The sequence below is a fragment of the Canis lupus genome, chromosome 18 (genome assembly GCF_003254725.2).
Source record: "Canis lupus dingo isolate Sandy chromosome 18, ASM325472v2, whole genome shotgun sequence".
Classification (NCBI taxonomy): domain Eukaryota; kingdom Metazoa; phylum Chordata; class Mammalia; order Carnivora; family Canidae; genus Canis; species Canis lupus.
In genome coordinates this window covers 9,610,344-9,630,796 of record NC_064260.1, presented here as the reverse complement: position 1 = coordinate 9,630,796, position 20,453 = coordinate 9,610,344, and the positions used below count along the sequence as shown (strand labels likewise).

At 37.2% G+C, this 20,453-nt stretch overlaps 1 protein-coding gene across 2 annotated transcripts in view; it reads left to right on the top strand.

Moving 5' to 3' along the window:
* SUGCT (succinyl-CoA:glutarate-CoA transferase) overlaps positions 1–20,453 on the top strand; it is a 713,960-nt gene that overhangs the window by 128,052 nt on the left and 565,455 nt on the right. Inside the window, exon 8 of one of the 2 annotated variants that reach the window (XM_025449590.3) lies at positions 85–228. The exons of the other annotated variant lie outside the window; for it this stretch is intronic. Coding sequence (XP_025305375.1) covers positions 85–228 — 144 coding nt within the window. The remainder of the gene's footprint in view (positions 1–84; positions 229–20,453) is intronic. 2 annotated transcript variants of the gene reach the window in all.

Sequence of the window (20,453 nt, the reverse complement as noted above, 5' to 3'; positions counted from 1 at the left end):
TTTGCTCTTCAAATATTTGAGAAATCATGTGATGGTTTTGATTTTCAATTTTCTCTGTTTTTCTCACCCCAACCCTCAAATCAGGATGGCGATCCAGTTCGTTCAGGAGTGGCCATGACTGATCTTGCTACTGGCCTGTATGCGTATGGAGCCATTATGGCTGGATTGATACAAAGATACAAAACTGGGAAAGGACTGTTCATTGATTGTAACCTACTGTCATCTCAGGTACCAATCCAAAGAACATTTGAAATTGTGATATAAAGATGTGTATGTGAGTTACACTCTTTCATATCAAATCCTATGGTCACGTGTGCAAAAATAAGAAAAACAGGAAAAGCCCACAGACAACAACAGCAAAAGCTGTCTTTTTGGAATACTTAAATATTGTCATGTTAAATCAAATGGGCCAGGAAGATTTTGTTGTATGTAGACATTGCTGTTGAATTAGAATTTTAAAGGCTATTTATATTAAAATGGGTCTATTACTACTTGTGAGATAAGAATACATTTGGTTCTATTTTATTGTCACTTGAGTTCCGTAACCTTTTGACCAAGAGTTTCTTCACCTTTTTTGTACTGTGGACCCTTTGAGTAGTCTGGTGAAGCCTATGGACCTTTTCTCAGAATTATGTAAAAACATAACATGCATAACATGCATAAAATGGTACACTTAGAATTGCAAGGGAAACCAGTTATATTAAAATATAGTTATTTCAATGTAAAAACCAATTTTGTGTTATGATAACATATATGATTTTTTACTAACCCATTAAACCATAATATCTATTATTGGACTTAATAACTATTACAATTTTGAGGTAATATTGAACATAAATTATTTTTTTCTTAGACAAAATTAAAGAGTTGTCTAGAGGTAAGAAAAACATAAAAATGGTTGAAGGTAAAATGCTATGTATGGGGTTTCAACATTAGCTTTGAGTCACAGTGAGCATTTGGATGGTTATATAAAAGGGTAAAATAATTCCCTCTAAATGAATGAACAGTCTCCTAAATAGAGAAACATAGGTGTTAGTTATGGGAAGAAGCTGAAAGCCTTTTCTTCCCTCCTTTAATTTTATAGCTGTAAGGAACCAGAGGTAGGGTAAGTGACTGGCTACAAATTACACATTCAATAAGTATAGAAGCCAGGAAGGTTTCATGGGTATTCGATCTGTGCAATCACAGAGGGTCCTAGGCTTAGTTTAAATGCTTTGTTATTACTGCCTTGAGATTCTTAATTATTTTTGAATGAGAAGCCCTACATTTTTTTCACTTTGCACCAATACTTGTAAATTGTGTGGCTGGTCCCGGATTTGGAACTCTACTTAAGTCTCCTGATCTTTACCTAGACTGCTTTACTTATATGTCAATGATTAACTAGCTCTGGAAGAAATTCTCCTGTAGCGTATTGTAGAGTTTAATTATTTTCTAGCACGTAACACAATGGATTCACAATGTGGAGGTGTGTGGTTCCCTGGGGATAGGCGTGGAGGGGGCTGGTATCCCTGTTAGGGTTGTTTGAAAGTGAGGATATACAGTAAGTACAGTAAGTCATGCATGCATACACATATACATGTATTCCAGTCATTTTGGCTATGTATCTATGTTTCTTGTTCATGTCCTCCCCCTGGTCTGTAAGTTCCATGAATGCTAGAATAACATTTGTTCCTGCTTACAGTGGTATCCTCAAAGCCCAGCCCAGTATTTGTCAGAGTGGGCTCTCCCAATCTTTTGAGATCCATAGGAGACCCACTGTTAGTAGTGGGTATGTCTCATGACCCTTTGGTGTGCTAGGAAAGGCTAGAAAAAGGAAGAAAACCATTGAGTTAGGGTAAGTACTTGGTAAACAATTAATGATGATGCTTTTAGCAAACCTGCTAGCAGTGATTTAACCTATTTGCTATAGCTAATCTAGTCAAAGCTTGCTAAGATTATTAGTGTGCTTAAGACTCATTAATTTTTAGAAAATTGAGGTAAAATTGACATGTAACATGATACTAGTTTCAGATGTACAACATAACGATTTGATATTTGTATATATTGCAAAATGATTACCACACTAAGTTTGGTTAACATCCATCATGATACGTAGTTGTGATCTTTTTTTCTCATGATGAGAACTTTTATGATCTACTCTTAGCAGCTTTCAGATATGCAGTACAGTATTGTTAGCTGTGGTCACCATGCTGTACATTACATCCATGTGACTTCTTTATTTTATAACTGGAAAGGTGTACCTTTTGACTCCTGTCACCTATTTTACCCACCCTTTGCTTGTTGCAACCACCAATCTGTTCTCTATATATGAGCTCAGTATTTTTTTTTTTAGTAGAATAATTTATTCTAGACTCCACATATAAATGACATTGTATTGTATTTGTCTTTCTCTGTCTGGCTTATTTTACTTAGCAGATGCCCTAGAGTCTATCCATGTTGTTGCAAGTGGCAGGATTTCCTTCTTTTTTTCATGGGTGAATAACATTCCATTGTGTGTGTATATATGTACAACATTTTTTAATCCATTTATCCATTGATGAACACTTAGATTGTTTCCATATCTTGGCTATTGTCATTACCTTTTAACTGTAAAAATAACTTCTTATTTTAGAGCTATGGACTTTCACACCTACTATTTTATATAATCTTCATAATCACTTGAGGTAGGTAGGGCAGAAATTTTTTAAAAAGATTTTATTTATGTATTTTAGAGAGAGAGCATATGTGTAAGAATGTGAGCAGAGGGAGGGGTGAGGGGGCAGGAGAGGGAAAGAATCCCAAGCAGACTCCACACTGAACACAAAGCTGGGTGCTGGGCTTGATCCCATGACCCCGAGATCATTTATTTATTTATTTTTAAAGATTTTATTTATTTATTCATGAGCCACACACACACACACACACACACACACAGAGGCAGAGAGACACAGGCAGAGGGAGAAGCAGGCTCTGTGCAGGGAGCCCAACGTGGGACTCGATCCCGAGTCTCCAGGATCATGTGCTAAACCACTGAGCCACCCGGGCTGCCCCCATGACCCTGAGATCATGACCTGAGCTGAAACCAAGAGTCTGATGCTCAACTGCCACCCAGGCAAGTAGAGCAGAAACTTTTATTCCTATTTTATTTCCAAGGAAACTGAAGCTGGGGGAGGTTGATCTGCTTGACCAACAGTCACAGCAAGAATTCTGGTTTCTGATCTCCTGACTGGTTCTCTTTTCCTTACTTCATAAAGGAAAAAGCTTTGGCACCAAAGGACAGGCAAAATCCAGCTTTCCTGTGGGGAAGCTCCAGGGAAGAAGGCAAATTTAGTAAGAGGCAGAGAAGCAATGGAGCACTCAGTAATGAGGGAACGCATAAGACTGGCTCCCTTGCTCCCACCCTGCATACCAAGAGTCAGAATAAGACAGTGCAACAAAGTGGGCCCGTCTGAATCATTATCTAATCGTGTTTAGATCCAGTGATTAAAAACTATCATGCAATTTACCCCGATGGACAAATGTTTCTGTTGAAATATGAGAATTTTGAGAAAGAACATTTGGACTGGATTATTATTATTATTATTATTATTATTATTTTTTTTTTATGAGCTCTTGTCAACTGAGGACTCATTGTGTCCTAGGCACAATGTGGTTGCTAGGTTGGAGTGGGAGGGGACATATCAGAGCTTAGTAGTCGAGGTGACCATGTCGTACAGAAGGGCTGGAGGTGATGTACACAGTTCTCTGTAGGTCTCTGACAGTTTTAGAACATGTTTGGGCCAAGATTGTTAAGGGCCTCAAATATCATGCTTAGAAATCTGGATTTTAACCTCTCAACGCCTTCGTTTTTTTATCAGTTCTGTTGGTGATGGTCTTTTCAACCACAGACCATGTCTCCTTGGATACATGCTATAGTTGCCACATGCCAATAGCATCTGAGCTCTGATGGTGCTAGAATTTCAAAGGGCAGTGGTACAGACAATAATTTATGTTGAAGCCTGTCTGAAGTTCAAGGCAGTGGGTGATAAGAACTTTTGCAAGCTCTGTTCACCACTTATTGCCTCTACTCTATATTTTGTCTCTGTGCTTCTTTTCTTCTCATGTGTGATCCTCAAGCCTTGAGCATATCTCTCCTCCATCTGTTTCTCACTTGTCTTTCTTTACTTCCTTGTTTTCATTCCTATTCTGCACTGTCCACCTTTTCCAAGTCCCCTTTTCTCCATCTTTCATTATATGGAGGTATAGTTGAAGCAGTTCTGGTTTCAGATCTTACATCTTTATACTGTACCATTAAAAAAACTCACAGAATCTTTTAGCAGTTTCCGTGGAAGGAAAATGAAGACCTTTTTTGTAGAAGCCCCAGAAAACCAGACCATATATTTCACTGGGTTAAGTGATCATTCCTAATTAATGAGCACTAAAAAATATGCTATTTGGCTTAAGCTGTTTTAGGTATGAGGGATGGGATTAACCCTACCCAAACCATATGACTGTAAATGGGGAGATATGATTCCCCCAAAGAATGGCATACTTATTTTTTGGCCAGAGAAAGGGGAAATAGATGTTGGGGGGTGGTGGCAATCAACATTATATTAGCAATACTGGCTTGTTTTGAGAATTTAGTGCACTAAAAAGATGTGAAATATTCTTTGTAAATTAGTAAGTATTCTGATGACTAGCATTAATTTTATATTAGGTTATTGAAAACACATTTTGCGATGTCAGAAATGTGCTGAGATTAAAAAGGTGGTTATTGACATAATTATTTTATTATCATAATTATTATAACTTCGTAATAGAGAAATTTTGACTAACTTTACTGAGTTTTTCAATTTAAGATAACATTTCTAGATTCTAAATCCAAATACCAAACCACAGAATGATTAAACTCTGTTTTATGTAAATGGGAAATGCTATTTCTAGGTGCTTTTCAAAGTAATATAATAGGAAACTTCACCTTTTAAAAAGTGTGTTCATTTTCTCTTTTTTATATAAATGTTCACCTGCATTAACCAGATAATATTTGAACTTAATTTCAGCTGCCTGGAACATGACTGCGATTTCATGCAGTGGGCAAAAAACATACTTTTCTACTCATTTTGATTGCATTACATAGAGTGATGGATGATTATAACATTCGATATCAGTTGCTAAAAATGAGATTTTGTACTCCTTCTCTTAAAAGTGACCTAGTGTATACAATTACACAAATTACACTTGATTTGAATAGTAGCTAATTATTAACTCGAAGCTGATTGCTTTAACCACAACAAAACCATTTCATTGTAGAGACACGACAGTTGCCGGGATGTGGTTTACAAGTGGGCACCAAATTTTTCGTAGTTTCAAGGCTATGAACTTTTAACCCTTGTCATAAAATTCTTTGATTTTTTTTTTTTTAGTCTTAATATGATTTAAAGTTGTCAACTGAAGATTGTCTAACGTCAGCATCTAAACAGTATTCTTTAGATGATATTGGTAAATAACAAGGAAGTGGGTTTGGATGTGGTTCCAATTATTCTGTTGCTCTTATTCTTCTGTTGTGGCTTACAGAAATATCTTTTGGAAGTTTTAATATCCTTCCTGTACTTAATTGCAACCAGGCTCCCCTAATTACTACTACAATGAGTTTTTTTAGCACCAAATTTCCATAATTATTTTCACATATAGAATGTTTTTACATTTTTAATGTCACTATTCTTTCTACATGTTTGTAATATTGCTCATATTTAGGGTAGATAAAATTTTAGCTATCATTATTGTAGCTATGGATAAACTTCTGAATTTGAAATAAGTAAAATAATCTGAAGTTCATCTTTTTGTGTCTTTAGATACCAATGTTTCTGCTTTTTAAAAATTCTATATCTTGTTTAAAAACATAAAAAAGTAAAAAATAAAAACAGGGTTAGTGAGGTATGTTTTGGACATCATAACATTCACCATGTTTCAAGGGATCACTTAATAACTTTTAGTACAGTTAGTGAGTTATGCAACCATTACCATAAATCAGGTTTTGAAATAAATACTTATACAGTCACTGCTGGTCTATGTTGTACCCATGAGGCTAGAATGGATCAGTTTTGAGTGGGGAAGGATGTAGGGTTGGGTTGACTCAGAATTCAGGGCTCATTATGATTCGGTGGGCCTCAGACAATTTTGCCTTTGTGAGTCTTTTCCGTCATAAAAAAACTAAGAATTATAGCTGCATTGGTATAAAGATGAATATAATTCATTATTATGTATTAATTATTATTGCATTAATTTTTTCTCCTTTTGAAAGAAATTAAAGTTAAAACATTTTGTGTGCTTCTGAAGTATTGTGAGCATGATGCCTAATTGATAAGTCAGTTCTGGAAGAATTCCCTTAAGAATAGTCTGTAAATGTGCCAAATTTGTGAGGAAAGAAATTATGTATCCAGGAAGGAAGTGGAGGCTGAAAGTTGAGATCATGCAGAAGGATGAACAGAGAATGGTAAGGGAGAGACCTATGACCAAGGAAGTTGACAGCATGGAATAGGGAGGGAGAAAAAGAAATTAAATTGAGCACTAAATTGAGTTCCGGTGCTGTGTTAATGGGATGATAGTAGTAACAAGAGCTAATATCAGAAAGCTTAAGAAATCAGAGAACTCTGAGTTTGCATTTGAACCTCACTCTTTTGACAAGCCTACCGCATTCCTGCCATGAAGGCCTGTGTCAGCCTCGTAATCCTTAGTTACTTGAGGCCAATTTTTAATCCTTGTCCAGCTTCTAGTCTTTGCTTTCAACTTAAGGCCTCTCACTGCTTTATTAAAGTTCAAGGGGTACAAATAGATATGAACATTTATCTGATATCAAGATGACTAATTAGGAAGGTGAAGACACACAAGAAAGTAAAAAATTAGATAACTTCCAAAGAAAATTAAAATTTTAGATAATTTATTTCATTATTATTTTAATCTCTATAAATGGATTTGAATACAAGTTGTATTCAATATTCAATTTAGATTGAATACAAGTTGTCTACAATATAAAACATGGTTTTCTTTCTTTCTTTCTTTCTTTCTTTTTTTTTTTTAAAGGAAATCCAGTGAAATGTAACTGTGTTGGAGGATGCTCTGGTTTTGTATAACTGAAATCCTTAGTTATAGTCATTGACATTGCATATTTTTATATGACATGAACCACACTGAGATAAACTAGAACTTTTAATTTTTAATAACTGATAATTACTAGTGGGAGAGTATCTCAAAGGAGAAAAGAATAAAACAGGAGGACAACTTTCATTGTGATCTAGTTTAATTCTCTTATTGGATACTTTAAAACAATCTGGTGATTTCAAAATGTTCTGAAAAATAATTAAGATCAATAAAAAAAGTCAGAGGAGAAGCATCCATTGGTGTTGACAAATATTCACTAAATTTAGTTTTGTCTTTGCAAAATCTTGTAGAATTAATGAATTGAATTGACTGTTCCTAAAGGTAGGTTTAACAATATTAGAATTGCCTGTGTTACTAGAGTTAGAACAATTTGTTTTTGTGCGAAGTTAATTGATTCTGCCTTCATCCTTGTACTTTCTAGGGTTGGAAAATTTTATGTAGAATATAATGTTATAATCATATCCTTTTGTGTTGGCTAATTAATAGTGGCTGTAAACCTGCCATAAGTCATGGACCAACTGATTCCTAGAGGAACATGTCTATTTGGCTTCAACCAACATGTCTATTATGCCATCAGTGTAGATAAAGGATAAATAAATGACTAACATCAAGCATGGTGGCTGAGACTTAATTTCTAGGAAAATCACTTTAGTTCTTTACAGAATGTAAATGAAGTATAATGATAAATAATTTTTAAGTTTTTTTTTTTCAGAGCCTAGAGTCCTTATATGCCAGCATATACAGTAAGATCTTGATTAGCTTAAGCATTTAGCAATTTGGATATTCTGGTTGATTTCATTTTCTAGATGACCGAAGGCTGCAAGGAAACTATTTTAGTTTCAACCATTTTCATAGAAAATCTTCTAAAATGCTTTAATTTACCTTTCTGTTGTGGTAAATGCCATATACTAAATATATTTTCACCTTAAAAGTTATTTTTCAGATATCTCTCTTTTTTAACCTATTGAGATATACTCCCTTTAGGGAGTAAGGAGTGAAATTGAATCTGCTCTAGTAGAATTTATTTCCCATCCATCCATTATTCATTCAACCATCCATCCATCCATCCATCCATCCATCCATCCATCCATCCCTGTTTCTCATCTACTATGCCAGAGTATACAATAAATGGTAAATAAGCCAGCAAGTTCCCTGCCCTATCGAATTTATGTGGTCATTGAAGATGTAGATAAAATAAACAAGTAATAAATGATATATCTGCAGAAGGAAATAAACAGTATAATAAAGATAATGGACGTTTCTGTTAGCCAAGGCAAGATTATTCCAGAGAGAGGGAACAATAAATGCAAAGACCCAAAGCAGGACAAGACTTAGCATGCTCTAGGAACTGACAAAAGGTTGATGTGATTAACTAAAGGACATCCCTTGAGGTTGACACTGACACTAAATCTGGCCATTTATCAATTATCATCTGAAGAATAAATGTGGGTGGTGACATGTAAATAATAATCTAATAATCTTTAGTAAGTAGGCACATTAAGAGTCAGTAACAGACTTTTTTTTAGTGGGGATGGAATTTATTGGCAGGGTCCTAGGTCAAACCTATTGGGTAAGAATTGAGTTCCGGTGCTGTGTTAATGGGATGATAGTAGTAACAACACAGAACTGTACATGGCTTTAATCTTTTCTATCACTGGGGCTGACCGGAGACCAGTACCAAGAAGATTGAGATAGGACTGTTGTGATTACAAACCACAATGTCCGCCAAGGTGCAACACTGATAAAGTGGTATCAACTTGCTAACCTTGGAGTAGACGTTGTATTTTACAGGGTGTATTCTCCCAAATTGAATTATTGAGAACGTCTTTAAAAACATAGTAAAACTTGTAACGCTATACTAGACACCATTCTAAGCACATTACATACACTAATTTATTTCCTCAATGGCTCTGTTGCTCCCATTTTACTGAGGAGGAAACAGAGGCACAGAATAATCATGTAACTTGACTTACATCACACAGCCATTCACTAAGTGGCAGAGCTGAAACCTGAACTCAATCTGGATCCAGAGGCTGCTATACTTTTACTCACAAGTATGTAAGGCCTTCCCAGTATTCATTAATTTATTTATGGACTTAAATATTAGTGCAGTGCTACGAATACAATGTCATGGTGAATAGGGATGTTTGGGAATATGTTTTAGCTATTACAGGGCCTATACAAAGATAATATATCTTGACCTGTTTATTGGGAGAATGAGTTTTTAAAACATATTTAATTAATTAATTTATTCAGAGAGAGAGGCAGAGACATATGCAGAGGGAGAAGCAGGCTCCCTGCAGGGGAGCCTGATGCGGGACTTGATCCTAGGACCCCGGGATCACGACCTGAGCCAAAGGCAGACGCTCAACCACTGAGCCACCCAAGTGTCTGAGAATGATTTTAATAACATGATTGTTTCTTGGTCTCATATCTTGCAACTTTACTGGGTTAATTTTCCTAGTTCTTAATGCAGGCCTCCATCCCAGGACCCCAGGATTGTGACCAGAGCTGAAGGCAGACACTTAACTGACTGAGCCACCCAGGGGCCCTAATTACTTAATTTTTTGCCATATGATTGTTCATAGTATTTTCATATAATCATTTTTATCTCTGTAAGGTTAGTGGAGATGTTCACTCTTTCATTCTTGATTTTAATAACTTGAGTCTTCTGTTTTTTCCTTCTCATCTCCCTTAAGATTTGTTAATTTTGTTGATCTGTCCAATGAACTAACTTTGGATTTCACTGATTTTCTCTATTGATTTTGTCCATTTTATTCAACTTATTTCTGCTCTTTATTATTCCCTTCTTTTTCCAATTTTGGGCTTAGTTTGCTCTTCTTTTTTTGGTATCTTATGATGGAATGTTAAGTTGATTTGAGGTCTTTTTCTTTTTAAATATGGGAAGTTTCAGCTGTAAATTTCCCTCTAAGGACTGTTTTACCTTCATCTCATAAGTTCTGGTATGTTGTGTTTTCCTTTTCTATTATCTCAAATTACTTTCTAATTTCCTTTTGTGATTTCTTCTTTGATCCACCGGTTTCTAGGAATGTGTTGTTTAATTTCCACTCATTTGTGAGTTCCCCAAATATCCTTCTGTTAGTAATTTCTCACTTCATTCCATTGCAGTTGGAGAATGTTCTTTTTTTTTTTTAAGATTTTATTTATTTATTTGAGAGAGAACATGAGCAGAGGGGAGGGGCAGAGGGAGAGGGAGAAGCAGACTCCCCACTGAACGCGGAGCCCACATGGGGCTCATTCCCAGGACCCTGGGATCATGACCTGAGCCAAAGGCAGACATTTAACCAACTGAGCCATCCAGCACCCCTGGAGAACATTCTTTGTGTGAATTTTAGTCTTTTTAAATGTACCAAGGCTTGTTTTTAGCCTAATGAATGGTTTGTCTTAGAAAATGTTCTGGGTATACCTGAGAAGAATGTATGTTCTGCTGCTGTTTTGGGGTGTTACATAGATTTTTGCTAGGTCTGGTTGGTTTATATGGTACATGATGTTTAATATTTTGAGGACCTGTCGTTTTTTCCCCTAAAATAGTAGCAGTCTTTTACAGTCTCACCAGCAATTTATGAAATATCTCCTTTTTCTTCATTCTTGCTCACTATTCTCTTTTTTACTTTAGCTGTTGTAAAGTAATTAGTGTAAAGTGGTTTTGATTTGTATTTCTACCCTTCTATTTCTCCATTGATTTTATCCCTAGTCCTTCTATCCATTCCTGAAAGCGGAATATTTAAGTCTCCATCTGTTACTATTGGATGGTCTCTTTCCTCCTTCAGTTCTCTCAGTTTTTGCTTCAGGTCTTTAGTGCTCTGTTGTTAGGTTCATGCATGTTTATAATTGTTATGTCTTCCTTTTTTTTTTTAAAATTTTTTAAAATTTTTATTTATGATAGTCATAGAGAGAGAGAGAGAATGAGACAGAGACACAGGCAGAGGGAGAAGCAGGCTCCATGCACCGGGAGCCCGATGTGGGATTCGATCCCGGGTCTCCAGGATCGCGCCCTGGGCCAAAGGCAGGCGCCAAACCGCTGCGCCACCCAGGGATCCCTGTTATGTCTTCCTTATAATTGGAACATTTCATCATTATAGAATGCATTGATTTGCTTCTAATGACAATTTTTGGTCTTAAAGTCTTATTTTTTTCTGATATTTGTATGTACTCCATCTGTTTTTTGGCTACCATTTTCAGGATGTATTATTCCCCAGGGCTGTCATAACAGAGTAATGTAGACTGGGTGACTCCAACATTACAGATTTATTTTCTCATAATTCTGGAGGGTTGAACTCTGGGTCAAGGTGTTGTCAAGGTTGACTTCTTCTGAGGGCCATGAGGAGAGGTTCTGTATCAGGTTTTTCTTCTTGGCTTGTGGATGGTCATATTTAATTGTGTTTTCACATCATCTTTTTTGGCACATCTGTGTCCAAATTTTCTCTTTATATAAAGACATCAGTCATATTGTATTAGGGGATATCACAGTGACCTCAGTTTAACTGAATTGCCTCTTTTTTTTAAGATTTTATTTATTTATTTGAGAGAGAGAGAGAGATCATGAGTAGCGGGGATGGGCAGAGGGAGAAGCAGACTCCCTGCTGAGCAGAGAGCCTGATGCAGGGCTCAATCCCAGGACCCTGGGATCATGACCGAAGCCAAAGACAGATGCTGAACTGACTGGGACACCCCTTAATTACCTCTTAAAAGACCCTGTTTCCAAATATGGTCTCAATCTTATTTTTTTTAAAAGATTTTATTATTTATTTATTTATTTATTATTTATTTATTTGAGAGAGAAGGAGTGCACGAGAGTGCAAGTGGGGGAGGGGCAGGGGAGAAGGGGGCAGAGAATCTCAGCAGACACCATGATTGAGCCAGCCAGGTACCCCTCCAATATGGTCACATTCTGAGGTACCAAGGTTAGGACTTCAATACATGAATTTTTGAGGAGACACAATTTAGCTCATGACACATGGTATATCTTCTTTCGTCTTTTTAGTTTGACCTCTTTGTGGTTTTGAATCTAAAGTGTGTCTCTTATAGACGGAATATGGTTAGATCAATTTTTTTATGCATTCTGCCAATCTCTGCTTTTTTAATTTGCCGTTTGCTATTGTTTTCTGTATGTCTTATGTTTTTTTTTTTGTTTTGTTTTGTTTTTTTGTTTCTTCACTAATACCTTTTTTTTGGTTAAATAGATATTTTCTAGTGTACTATTATAATATCCTTAATATATATGAAAAAATATTTTTTTCTTTGTTTTCTTAGTGCTGCCTTAGGAATTACAATTAACATCTTAATTTATAGTAATCTATTTTAGATTAATACCAACTTAATTTGAATACTGTGTAAAAACTTTGCTCTAAGGTAACTTTATTTCCTTCCTTCTACTTTGTGCTATTATTGTTATACATTGTGTGCTCTTCAACACAGATTTACTACTATAGGCTCTGTTCAGGTTCTCTTTTAAATCAGGTAGGAGAAGAAAGATTTATAGACAAAATATATTTACACTAATCTTTTATGCTTACCTATTTTAGCTATCTCTACTGGTGCTCTTTATTTCTTTGAGTGGATTTGTGTTATTGTCTAGTTTTTTTTTTTTTTTTTTTTTTTTTTTTTTTTTAAGGAGATAGAGGCTTATTGAATACAGTACAGGGAGCAGCAGGCAGGACAGCAAAGGAGAGACTGTTTGCCAGGAGGCAGTAATAGGGGGCGATGATTAAGAGGGAAAGTGAAGGGATCCCTGGGTGGCGCAGCGGTTTGGCGCCTGCCTTTGGCCCAGGGCGCGATCCTGGAGACCCGGGATCGAATCCCACGTCGGGCTCCCGGTGCATGGAGCCTGCTTCTCCCTCCGCCTGTGTCTCTGCCTCTCTCTCTCTCTGTGACTATCATGAATAAATAAATAAAATCTTTAAAAAAAAAAAAAAAGAGGGAAAGTGAAGAGATATGAGAGCATATGGAATTTTCTGGTTTTTGGTTCCTGTGCCCGGTTGTAAGTAACACATTGGTCAGCTAGGGCTTACTGGATATTTTGAGGTAGGTACCGAATGGCCTGTTCGTATCCAGCCTGGTAGTCACTGTGGGCCCTTTCACCTTACTCAGGTTTCTGTTGCTCAAGCCTGTTGCTTAAAAGTGGCCTCTGTATTCCCCCTGACAATGACAAAGTTTTGGCATTTGGGCAGAGGTCTCATCTTCAGTAGCTGCTTCATGCTGGATGGGGGTGAGGGCAGGCTGTCCTTACCTAAACTTATTGGTCCATCGGGGGTTCTTTGCAGTTATAAACCAGAACATGGTATTATATTAACGTGCTGGAAGGTGATTGGAGTGAAATTCCTTGGTGGCCAGATCGATGGGATTTAGGGGGAGGGGATCCTCTGATAGCATGTGCTGGAATGCTAGTTGAATCATCATTTGTATATGGAATTGGTGGATTCACTCAGGTATGTAGGAATGTATTTCTTAGCTGCCTTGAACCAATGTATCTCTTAACATTTGCTCTGCATGTGTTGAGGCAGAGTTCACAACTCTACCTTCACTTCATGTTTGTGCAGAACCTGAAATTCGGCTGTAAATGAAACATTAGGCCTTCTCAGGTCTTTCTTGCTCATGCACATGGCCTTCTAGATTGCCAAGGAATATGTTGAGCTTTTCAGTATCCCTATGGATATCTCTTTATCCAGTGTTTCTTTTTTAAGTTTTTGGGTAGCCTCTTGTTTGCTCCAAACAGTATTGCCACCTTAGCTAGCTGGGATGTTAAACAATTATTGCTGATTGTTTTCCACAAATGTCTTGAGGATAGGGTTTTTTGTACTGAGTAAGCTCTGAGGGAAGTCAAATAAAGCAACTGTGAAAATGAAGCTTTTCCAGGGCACTGCCAGACAGGTTGAATAGTGACAGTTTTCTGGTGATGGGGCTTTTTCATAAACTTCTAACTCATTCTGCTTACCTCTGTGGCTTCTAGATTGCTGGTATTCTCAGCTATTTGTGAGGCTGTTGGTTTTCAAGGTTGCCTCAGAGCTGGTCGAGGTGGTTGGAATTATGGCAAATGAAGACATCATAAAGCTTACTGTCCTTATTTAAATTCAGGCATTTTTCTTGAATAATCATTTATCAGTTGTTCTAAGGCTTTGCTTAACTTCCAGGTTCTGAAAAAGTTGAGAATTTTTCCAGTGTTTTCATTTTGGAAGTTGTATTAATTAGAGTTCTCTAGAGAAACATGTAGAGTGTGTGTGTGTGTGTGTGTGTGTGTGTGTATGTATACACACACACACACACACACACACACACAAAAGCCAATAATTTAATTCAGTCCAAGTCTGAAGGCCCTAGAACCAGTAGCAGGAGTAGATGTCCAGGGGCAGGAGTAGATGAATGCTCCAGTTCAAACAGATTTCATGATGGGTTGGATTGGATGATGTCCACTCGAATTGGTGAGATGATCTTCATTTGCTCATTATTCAAGTGCTAATTTTTCAGGAAACACCAGAAATAATGTTTTACCAGATATCTGGGCATCTTAGTCCAGTCAAGTTGACACATAAAATTAACCGTCAAAGAACTTCCCTATGTATGTATTTCAAAATTTTCTAATAACCACAATAAAAGAGTAAAAAGAAGCCAATGAAAATTTAATTATATATTTAATTTAACAAAATACACCCAAGATATTATTTCATAATATAAAGTTGATACACATTTTAAAAAAGATTTTATGTATTTATTCATGAGAGACACACAGAGAGAGGCAGAGACACAGCAGAGGGAGAAGCAGGCTCCCTGCAAGGAGCCTGATGTGGGATTTGATCCTGGGACTCCAGGATCAGGCCCAGATGGAGGTGACGCTAAGCCGCTGAGCCACCCAGGTGTCTCTTGATATAAAATTAAGAAGGAGATACTTTACATTTTTTTCCTGTACCAAGTCTTTCACATTTTATATGTTCTTTATACTTATAGCACATCTTAATTTGGATTATCTTCACCAATGGCTCAGTGGTCACATGTGGCTAGTGGCTTTTGCAATGGGCAGAGTAGTCTTAGAACGCAGAAGAATGGGGAGACAGGTTGAAACTCTAGTATTAGAAATTTAGAAATTCTAGTACAAGAAAACCTTGATCACTTGTGTTGAAAGGGAAAAGTAATGTTTATCTAGGACTGTGTCCACTCTCTGCTCCTTCCTTGTTACCATTTCTGGTAGACTGAATAATGGCCTCGAAGGATATCAACATTCTTATTCCCAGAACCTGTGAATATGTTACATTACATGGTAGAAAGTACATTGTAGATGTGATTAAGTTAGGGGTTTGAGGTGGGGAGATTGTCCTCTGTACTTACAAAGGTCCTTAGAAGATGGGGGTGGGGTGGGGTGGGGGAGACCAGAGTCAGTAGTTTGAGAAATGACAGTGATAACAGGAAGGTAGAGTGGTGTGAGGAAAAAGGCCACTCACATGAGGAATGCACATGGCAATAAGAAACTAATTCACCATTTTAGCAGAAGTGGCTATAGGAAGTTTGGTTTTATATATAAATTTTTGTTGATTTTAAACAACTCATGTTCTGTGCAACTTAAAGTCCGTAGCAATTCTGTTTCAAGCTTTGCATCACTGAGTAAGGTACTCATTTTTAGTTTCAGGCATTTGATAGTTTAGATGAATTTTCACAAGGGCAGAGGACTAAAAAACATTGCCGAGAGACAATTGCCAGAAATTTCAGGGTAGTTCTGGAATCCATATATTTATCTCTAAAATTCCAGGAACACTGTGTCCTCTTGGTGGGATAGTTTGTTTTCAGTTCAATCAATTCTTTGTGAAACTGAACCACATTTACAGGATAGATGATAATGCAAATGCATTCTGAGGTTTTCTCTAAAGGAAGCTGCAAAAACTTAAAGCATGATTTGAAATCATGTAAATCATTGGGTCTTTTCTGAATGGTGACTTCCTTTCCACCAAATAGTTCTATAAATCTTTATATTTTTGATTTTATTGAACTTAAGCCAGGCCACAATAGTAAAATGAGTATGTTATCCTTTTTTTTTTTGTATGTTATCCTTTTTAGCTCTGTTCAATCCATAAGGCCCATTTTGTGTCTGAAATTTGCACTTCTTTGGGGAAAAATGTTTTTTAAATTTTGTGACTAATTTTCCACTGTATTCGGATATATTGTCTTAAGTTTAATAATGCAGTGTCTTGTAAGCCACTGAGGGAAAACCAAGTGCATCTGTCAAGTCTTTTTAACCACAGAAAAAAGATTTGACCTGAGAAATCATTTTACTTCTTGGACATTGGGTACCTAATTGAATATTGTTTGTTTTGAGGCATATTCTGTTTCAGCATCTTATAAATATCCCCAAACTGTTGCAGATTGATTTGTAGCAGTATGAAAAAAATATACAATATTTGTCATTTCCTACATCATAATATGTAATGAAACTGATTACATACTGATATTCAAGAGTTTGAGTTTTCTGTCAATGAAGGCTGGACTTCATACATTTCCTTTTCATTTGACTCAAAAGTGCTGAACCCTGCCCCCCCTTGTATGTTGTCAAATTGGTAAAAAGTATTTGTTCATGTTTAAACCATACTTAACATTTTTCCTAATGGCAGGGTGTTAGGTTTTATTTGTTGCCACCATGACTAAGTGGGTATCAAACATTTTATTGTTTTTGTTATTGTTAAAAACTTTAAGTTGAGTGTGCCTAGACACCAAGGAATACTGAATTTGGTCTCTGAGCTGTACCTTTGTAACCAGGGCTCAAACTTGGCTGCACATTGGGATCACTTGGAAATTTCAGAAACTATTCCCTGTGTCCCACCCCCAGAGTTTTTTAGTTTTATTGGTATGGAATATGGTCTGGGCATTGAGATTCTTAAAAGTTCTCCAGATGACTCTAATGTACAGCAAAGTCTGAGAACTGCTATTCCACAGACTGATTCTCAAACTTAGGATGTGTGAAAATCACAAAGGAACTTTAAAAAAAAACCCAGTTTTTTAAAGCATACTTTTAGGTTTACAACAAAATTGAGAGGAAAGTACAGAGATTTCTCATATACTCTGTGCTCCTACGCTGTTATCAACAGCACTCTCCAGAGTGGTACATTTTTTACCAAGGATGAACCTATACTGACACATCATAATCACCCAAAGTCCACAGTTTAACTTAAGGCTCATTCTTGGTGTTGTACATTCTGTGGGTTTGGATAAAAGTATAATGACATGTATCCATCATTATAATATACAGAATATTTTCACTACCTTAAAAATCCTCTCTGTCTACTCATTCCCTCTCTTACCCCTATGACTACTGATCATTTTACTATCTCTAGTTTTGCCTTTTCCAGAGTGTCATATATTTGGAATAATAAAATATGTAACCTTTTTAGATTGGCTTCTTTCACTCTGTGATATGCATTTAAGTTTCCTCCACGTCTTTTTGTGACTTGATAGCTCATTTCTTTTTGGTGCCAAATAATATTCCATTGTCTGGATGTACTACAGCTTTGGTAATTATGGATAACCAAAGTTTTGGCAGTTATGAATAAATCTAAGGTTTGGGAATTATGAATGAAGGTATGATAAACGTCCACATACAGGTTTTTGAGTGATGCAAGTTTTAAATTTTTTTGGGTAAATAACTCAGAGTGCTATTGTTGGATCGTATGGTAAGAGCATATTTAGTTTTGTAAGAAACCACTAAGCTGTGATTTTTTTTTTTAGATTTTATTTATTTATTTTAGAGAGCGAGAGCATGAGTAAGGGGAGGGCCAGAGGGAGATGGAGAGAATCTTAAGCAGACCCTGCACTGAGTGTGGAGTCCAATGCGTGGCTTCATCTCACCACCCTGAGATCATGACCTGAGCCAAAAATCAAGAATCAGACACTTAACTAACTGAGCCACCCAGGCACTGCTAAGCTGTCTTCCAAAGTGGCTGTACCATTTTGTATTCCCCGCAGCAGTGAATGAGAGTTCTCATTGCTCTACATCTTTGCCAGCTTTTGGCATGGTCAGTGTTCTGGATTTTGGCCATTCTAATGGCTGTGTTGTGGTTCTGGGGAGATTAAAAACAAACAAACAAACAAACAAACAAACAAACAAACAAACAAATTCTTGGGCCTCACACTCAAGCATGCCCTTTGAGTCGGTCTGGGGTAGAACTTAGGAGCCTGCATTTTGAAGCAGCATCCCAGGTGACTCTGATGCAGTAGATCTGTGGGTCACAATTTTAAAAGAAGGCATGTCTTAGAGTAAACCTGCAAGGTATATCTCTTCCATATATATCTTGATACTCTTAAAATTAAGTGGCATTAAAATTTCCCCACATAAAAATTTTAAAAGATTTTATTTGTTTGTAAGAGAGAGAGAATGCACACAAGAGCGAGCAGAGAGGCAGGGAGGAAGGAGTGGGAAAGGAAGAGAATCTCAGGCAGACTCCAAGCTGAGTACCAGGCCCAGCAGAGAGCTAGATCTCTCAACCCTGAGATCCTGACCTGAGCACAAACCTAGAATCTGATGCTGAAGTGACTGAGCCCTCCAGGCACCCTGCTTCCAAATAATTTTTGATCAGAACTCAAATCATACTTTTTAAAAAAATTTTTATTTATTTATTATAGTCACAGAGAGAGAGAGAGAGAGAGGCAGAGACATAGGCAGAGGGAGAAGCAGGCTCCATGCACCGGGAGCCCGATGTGGGATTCGATCCCGGGTCTCCAGGATCGCGCCCTGGGCCAAAGGCAGGCGCTAAACCGCTGCGCCATCCAGGGATCCCTCAAATCATACTTGATGTAGCTGTTTTTGGCTGGCCTGTGGGTTTATTTATATACTTATTTATTTTTTAAGATTTTATTTATTTATTCATGAGAGACACAGAGAGAGGCAGAGACATAGGCAGAGGGGGAAGTAGGCTCCCTGCAGAGAGCGCGATGTGAGACTTCATCCCGGGACCCCAAGATCATGACCTGAGCCAAAGGTAGATGCTCAACCACTGAGCCATCTAGGTGCCCCTGGCCTGTGGGTGCAGTTATAGGCATCATTGAACTTAAGGTCTTTGCTCTACAAGCTTCCATGGGATCCTTAGTTCAACAGGGAACTAAAAGAACATAAAGTGGCTTAGAATGAACCTTGGTTTTCTAACTGTGTGGTACATCGAACACAACTTTGGGCAATGACAATGTGGAAACTGATAATCAGCAGCTGACCAGTCAGTGTGATCTACAGCCTCTAGGAGTGTGGGAACTCTTCATCCTGAACCCTTGACTAAAAGGAAAACAGCTGGAGAGAGGGACATTCCAGGGACCACAGACATGAACCTCAAGTCAGACTCCACTTCTCACGTACCAGCAAACAGAGTTCACATATTTGTCTTTTTAATCATATTTACACCCATAGATGTGTTATCCATCGTGGCATTTTTAAAAGTGAAAGAATTTAAAGATCTGGTGTAGCTGGTAACTGGGAAAATACACTTTACCAAATAATTAGATTTGTAAGTAGTTCTTTGTTATTTTAAGCAGAAAGTTGAGTCTTAGGAGTATATGTGAAATTATCAATTGCATAATGATTGAAATGTATAAGGGATATATAGAAAAGAGACAAATGTCTTCTTCAAGGTTTCTTCCTGATGACTGTAGTGGGGTGAGCATAGGACTTGTCCACACTTTCAACAGAAAGAAATACATGTTCAGAAAAAAATGTTAAAAATACACAAATATGTTACTGAGTAACTGAAAGTTTTTTGCAATTCCACTCCTTAGCAATAACCACCATTAAAAGTTTGGTGAGGGACTCCCCGGTGGCTCAGTGGTTGAGTGTCTGCCTTCAGCTCAGGGCATGATCCCGGGGTCCTGGAATCGAGTCCTGCGTTGGAGTCCCACAGGGAGTCTGCTTCTACCTCTGCCAATGTCTCTGCCTCTCTCTCTGTGTCTCTTATGAATAAATAAATGAAATCTTAAAACAAAGTTTGGTGAATATTTCAGGAAAAAAGATTTTATCAAAAGAACTCACTAATGAACCTTTCTTAAAATTGCTTCTGGGAACATATATAATTATTTTGTCTTAGGATATAACTAGCTGTATAATATTATGGTATTGGATGAAAACTGCACTTTAGAATTCAGTTAAGTTGTGTTGTAAACATGCCTGGCATGATATTTTTTTTTTTAAATAATTACCTGTCTATTTAGGTCTATAGATACATTTTGCCTCGTTCCATGCTTGCTCAGCCCCTCTCCCTGCATTTCTGCCTCTCATCCACCATGTGCTGTGTCTACTTCCTTTTGGAGGTTCCACAGTGCAGGTACTGCTGACCCAGGGGGGTGAGGGCTACCCACAC